General features: G+C 44.5%; 1 protein-coding gene across 1 annotated transcript in view; it reads right to left on the minus strand.

The window, feature by feature from the left end:
• LAMA2 (laminin subunit alpha 2) overlaps positions 1 to 4,600 on the minus strand; it is a 336,361-nt gene extending 331,761 nt beyond the window's left edge. Inside the window, exon 1 of the mRNA XM_053973291.1 lies at positions 4,117 to 4,600. Within this exon, the coding sequence (XP_053829266.1) occupies positions 4,117 to 4,600 (484 nt within the window). The remainder of the gene's footprint in view (positions 1 to 4,116) is intronic.
• Between the last annotated feature and the right edge of the window lie 1,400 nt (positions 4,601 to 6,000).

Consider the following 6,000-nt stretch of genomic DNA (forward strand, 5'->3'; position numbering starts at 1 on the left):
ATGGACTGCATGGGTAAGATAATGGCTAAATTCTACCTTTCTTCTTGCAGAAGATAAAGTACTTCTCTTAAATAGCCATTGATTTTCAGTGATCATATCTTATAGATTTTTGCCTTGCTTTTTTATATTTGCTGATATTGGGTAACAGACTCAAAATTTATTTAGGTGAGAAGAACCTGATAAACAATCATCTGAGCTTTGTTTTCTCAGGAAAGTAGAATGCAAGTTTACCAACTAAATCTCTTACAAGCTCTGTTCTCCAAGTACAGTCAGCAGAGTGCTTTGAATGTTTAAATGCCATCTGCCATGATGGAAATGCTCTCCATTACAAGATTAGAGCTGGGTGGTGTTGGTGTTTAGAAATTGACCTTACTCCAAAGAAACCCCTATGAAGAAAAAGGAAACTTGACTTCTCCTTTTACAGATTACATAAACAAAGCATCTGGGGTGTTTTTTGTCTCAAGAAAGAGAGAATCTAAGTCTACCCACATTCTTCATCCTTAGGATCTGAAATACTAAACTTTTGTCCTATTAGCCTTGTCTCTTGACTTTTCAGAGTATAGGATACAATATACACCCAGGTTTGTATGTGGGAAAGAATCTTGTAAGTCCTAGTTGCAATGACATAACACACAGAACACAGTTTTGAACTAAACTCTCAGGAAATTTCTTTAAAAAATGTACACTTACAGAGAGACTTAAAAATATTGACCTGCCTGACACCATCCACTGCCTAACAGACAGGCACTAGTCATATCCTGCTGATGTTCACCCCTCATTTCTCTTTTGAGTGAGAAATCTCACTCTGACTTTACAAACATCCTATATACATCACCACTTGGAGTCAACTTACACTTCCTTCCACACATGCTAAAAGCACCTGTACTCCATGAATTATCTCCACTCAGCAGCTGACATAAAAGATCAAGTTACTGTGCAGTGTACGTTCCTTAGCCCCGTCCCTTCTATTCACACCTTTCACAGACACATAGCTTCCATTCTCTCTCACAACAGATATTGAGATCCTTTTTAAAAAATGCATGAATTCAAGATCAAAAGAAATTTTACATTACCTTCTAAATTACTACTATTTTGGTTCTCTCCCATTCCACACTGAATAGGATGAACCAAGGTTCAAGATTCAAAGGAACATTACACAGCACTTCAGTCAGTTTACCTTAACTGCAAGTTAAGCACATCTTTAAGAAACCCTGTTGAAGAATGTACATGCTTTTCTGGTTCTAATTCTTCCATTTTCTGAAAATTGCACCGGTTTCAGCTTAGGTAGAGTTAACTTTCTTCACAGTGGCTCACATGGGGCTGTGTCTTAGATTTGTGTTGAACACAGCGATGATAATACAGAGATGGTTTTGTTATTGCTTAGCAGGCCTTACACAGAGCCAAGGCTTTTTCTGCTTTTTTGTACTGCCATGCTCGTGAGGAGACCGGAGGTGTATAGGAAACTGGGAGGAGACACAGCTGGGACAGATGACCCCAAATAACCAAACGGATATTCCATACCATATGACATCATGCTCAGTATATAAAGTGGGAGGAAGAAGGAGGCAACATGAGATGTTTGGAATGATGCTGTTTGTCTTCCCAAGTAACTGTTATGCACGATAAGGCCCTGCTCTCCTGGGGATGGCTGAACACCTGCCTGCCCATGGGAAGCAGTGAATTAATTTCTTGTTTTGCTTTGTTTGCCTGCAGAGCTTTTACTTGACCTATTAAACTGTCTTTATATCAATCCATGAGTTTTCCAGCTTTTTACCAATCTGATTTTCTCCTCAGTCATGCTGGGACTTGAAGGAGTTGAAGGAGTATGGGGCTGTATGGTATTTGGCCAATGGCTGGGATTAAAACCATGACAGAAATTCTGCATGACTATTTAGTGTTCAAACAACAAAATAACAGATAATATGTGTAGCTAAAAAACAACAAAAACAATAACAAAAAACAGCTTGAAATTAACTCCAGGTTTCTGACCACAGTAAGTCTTCTAACAATTTAAAAAGAAAAAAAATTACCCACAAGAACAGAAACAAAAAAAGAAATACAGACTGTTCCCATCTTTGAGGTGCAAAATGTTCTTGAAATGTTCTGTTCTATAAAACAACATGGGAATTCATTGTGATGTCTCAAATACTGTTTTTCAAAGTGTTGCAGCTCTGTTACATAATTTTGTCCGCAGACATCCAACTGGTGCTAACAATTAGTAAGCATCCAACGTTATGGTTATTACCAAATAACATTTAAATTGAAAAACAAAAGCTGTAAGTCTAAAGATACAAACCATGACTCCAGCAACATTCTTGTACACGCTAAAAATCCCCCAGGACTTCAGTGAAGTCAGACTTTCCTAACTTTTTGCATTACAGAAGAGTTCATTATCTCTTTGTCTGTAGTGGGCAACACAGTGACATCGACATAGTGCTAGCACCTCCTAGCAGCTGCAACAGATCTTAAAAAGAAATTTAGAAGACAGTAAATGGCAGGCCAGGACTTGAATTCAATTGTTAAGTTTACAAGGCCCCATCACTACATTAACATTTAATCAAAAGTCCTAGGATTCTTCATAGAATTACCAGAACTCACTTATAAGTGATGCAGCAGATGAACACCAAAGACACCCACTTCTAATTTAAAAGGGAAATAATTAACATGCCGCTTTACTGTTGAGGTTAAAGGAAACCGTGATACTGCATAAACAAAAGGACATTCTCTAAAAGTGTCTCTGTGTATGTGTGTGTATGTGAAAGAGCTCTCTCTTTTAGTATTTTTAGAGAATACTAAAAGAAATGCCACATCAATATTTGCCAAAAAAATAATTAGAGGGAAAAAAAAAAAAAAGAAGAAGAAAAAATCAGCAAGAAGAAGATGCATTATGCACTGTATTTTAAATGCTCTACTTTTAAAATCCCAGTCTTCAATGTTTACCAGTAAGTCATCATCTAAACCCAGTCTAATTCTGGATGAGTTTTAATCTACACAGACTTTTGATCAACTGCCATTTATACTTACACAGCAAAATTCATATTAAGGAGTCAGTGCATCATGTTTTCCGATGTAAACCCTGAATTGTAAAAATTCCTAATCAATAATGTTCACCCTATTATGCGACATCAAGGTCAAAGGAAAGATAGCTGTTAATCCAGGGGCTTGAATTAATTTTATTTTGACACACCCACAGTATCTTCTAACTGAATTCATTTCAGCAAGGCTAAAAATGTTAAGAGCACAAATGGCACAAATGTAAGCACCAGAAAGAATATTGAGGGCTGAAGAATGGTTTTAAAGATTTCCTATGAGAGCTGAGAAACTGACTAAAGTTTATTTCTCCCATAACTGTACAACACCCTTTTTGATCTTTCCACAGAACACTAACTGAAAAAGCAAACAAAAAAGTCCCCTTGTATTGTCAACACACCTAAACACTGTATAATGCATGATAATGGTATGTCTAAGACATTTACTACCCATGCAGGATACAATTGATTCCATTCCCATTCCCGTCGTGGTTCGTTTTTAACAGAAAAGCTTTGTGACGGGCTAAGTGCATCAAATTGCCACCTGAACTAAAAGCAGTACAGGCAGCCCACACGTGTTTCAACACAGCTTATCAAGCTTCCCCTGTCACAGAGATGCCAGCAGACGGGCACATCCCGGCTGGAGAAGGGATGCCAGCAGATCAGCCCGTAACGCCGTGTGACGCTTCGGGGACGGGGTCACGTCCTCCAGCGGTCCCTCACCTACGTGATTTCCCCCTGCGAGTCCAGCCACAGCGCTGCCCATTTGCGCTGCTCCGAACCGGGTCATTGAGCGTTTGTGTGAAGGACCGGGAATTGCGGCGGGGGGCGGGATGTGCCGGCCCCGCAAGCGCGGCCCCCACAGCGACCCCTGCTTGGCCTGGCCACCGAGGTACCAGCGGTGGTGCCGCCCGCCGAGTCCCCTCTCTGCAGGCTGGGGGTCACTTGTCACGCCCGGTCCCTGTCCCCTCTCCCTCCCGTCACTACAAGGACTCCCGAGCTGGTGGCGAGGTCGCCTCCCCCTCCGCATACTCCGCGGTCCCGGCCGGCCGGGCGGGCGAGGCGCGGGCTCCCCGCTCCCCTGTACCTCTTTGCGGCGGCGGCGGCGGCGACGGCGACTGGCCCCGGCTGCCGAGCGCCACCAGCAGCAGGAGCAGCGGCAAACTTTCCCGAGCCATGGCTCCCGGGCAGCCTACCCGTCCCGCCGCGGGACGGCCAGCCGAGTGAGCCGCAGCCGCCGGGAGAGGAGAGGAGACCCCGGTGCCCCGGGCAGGGAGCAGGAGAGCAGGACACACCCCTGCCCCCCCGCACACACTCCCCGCCCCGCCGCCGGCCCGCGGAGGAGCGAGCGGGGCCGGTGGGCAGCGAGGGCTCGGAGCGCGGCCCGGGAGGAGCCCCCGAGCCCCGCGCGTCGGGAGCGGCCCGGAGGCGCCGGGCCGGGGGAGCAGCGCGGCTCCAGGATCCAGGCGCCGGGCGGGCACGAGGCGCCGCGCGAGGAGGGCAGCACGTGCCTGCCCGACGGCTGCTCCCCGGAGCCGGGAAGCGTTTTCGCCTGGAAGTGTGCTGGCCATTTAGGTTAGCCTTTGTCAGCTTATCCGACAGGGGAAAAAAAATACCTGCGCTGTGACGGGGGGTGGAAAATAGCTTTCTGAGAAGGCACTTGGGAAACGAAGTTTGCGACGGAGTCAAGCACATTTTTCCTGCCGTGCCCGGGAGTGGTATGTCAGCGCTAGCCAGGTATGACAGGGAAAAAAAATCCATATTACCGCATAAAGGAAAAATTAACCTTGCACTAAAATAAAATTTGGATTAAAAACTATTGCACAGTTCTCCTGAAAAAACAATTGCTTTAAAAAAGTCCATAAAAACCAGGTTTTGTCATGGAACAGCGAGGCTCCCAGCCTATGTGTGAGCACACAGAGAAGGGACGTCATGGGCTGTTAGAAAGAGTGAGCTGGGCTCAATTCACAGTGTATTTGTGGCATAAAACTAAGATTGTGCAGGCAGCCCAGTTCTGACTTGGTCATCTTCACAAGTCTTGTACCACTGCACTTCAAATTGAACTTCTCTTGTAATTCACATCAAGATTAAGCAATTCTATGTATTTCCCAACATAAATATTTCAGAATCTATGTGCTCATTGCTGTAGCCAACGGGATAAGGATGCATTTGGTACAGTGTCTATTTCAGCTCTCAAGCCACAGCATTTTCCATTGGTAAATTTCCCTGTCATTCCAAACCTAACATTTGAGGAATGCAGAATTTTGCACATAATAGACTGTTGCATCCAGCCACACAGCCAACATGACGGTCCCTGTCATCCCACTCCAAGCACACTCATTCTTTCTCTTCTGATGCACTTAGCCTATCACAAACCTCTCTTCTGAGGTTTCTCCCCAGACAGCCTGAGCTCTGCTGCTGGGAGTCCTGCTACTGGATGCTCATTGCTTCCATGACCTTTGGGAAACTGCTCCTCCAGCACAGGACACGGGACAGCAACAAGAATGCTCTTGTATGGCTCGGCCATTTGTCACTTGAAGGTCAATGGAAAATACTCGAGTCCTCTTGCCAAAAATTATGTATGTGTGGTCTTCTGCACTTCATACTGAGGAAACCCAGGTTCAAGGTTTACCTTGATGATTTTCATCTTGTCAGCTATTTGCTTTGTTGTGGAAGTATAGATAATCAGGGAACTGGGAGGGACAGAGAAGGAGATGGTGTTTACAACTCTATCCACAGTTTTATCACTATCAATATTTATTTACTCTGTAAAGTGTTTCCCTACAAGCAGTAACAGTCACTACTTTCGTCTGGCTGCTTCTCCCTTTGCAATTCCCTTCATGCAAAATTTTTGACTGCTAGGAATTGTGTATATGTGCAAGAGGAATAATCTAGTGAATTAAGTACAACTGATAAACACTCCAACCCAAGTATGTGTCAGTAATTTGGCGTATTTAGTGCCAGTTTCTTA

This window comes from Vidua macroura, chromosome 3, assembly GCF_024509145.1.
Source record: "Vidua macroura isolate BioBank_ID:100142 chromosome 3, ASM2450914v1, whole genome shotgun sequence".
Classification (NCBI taxonomy): domain Eukaryota; kingdom Metazoa; phylum Chordata; class Aves; order Passeriformes; family Viduidae; genus Vidua; species Vidua macroura.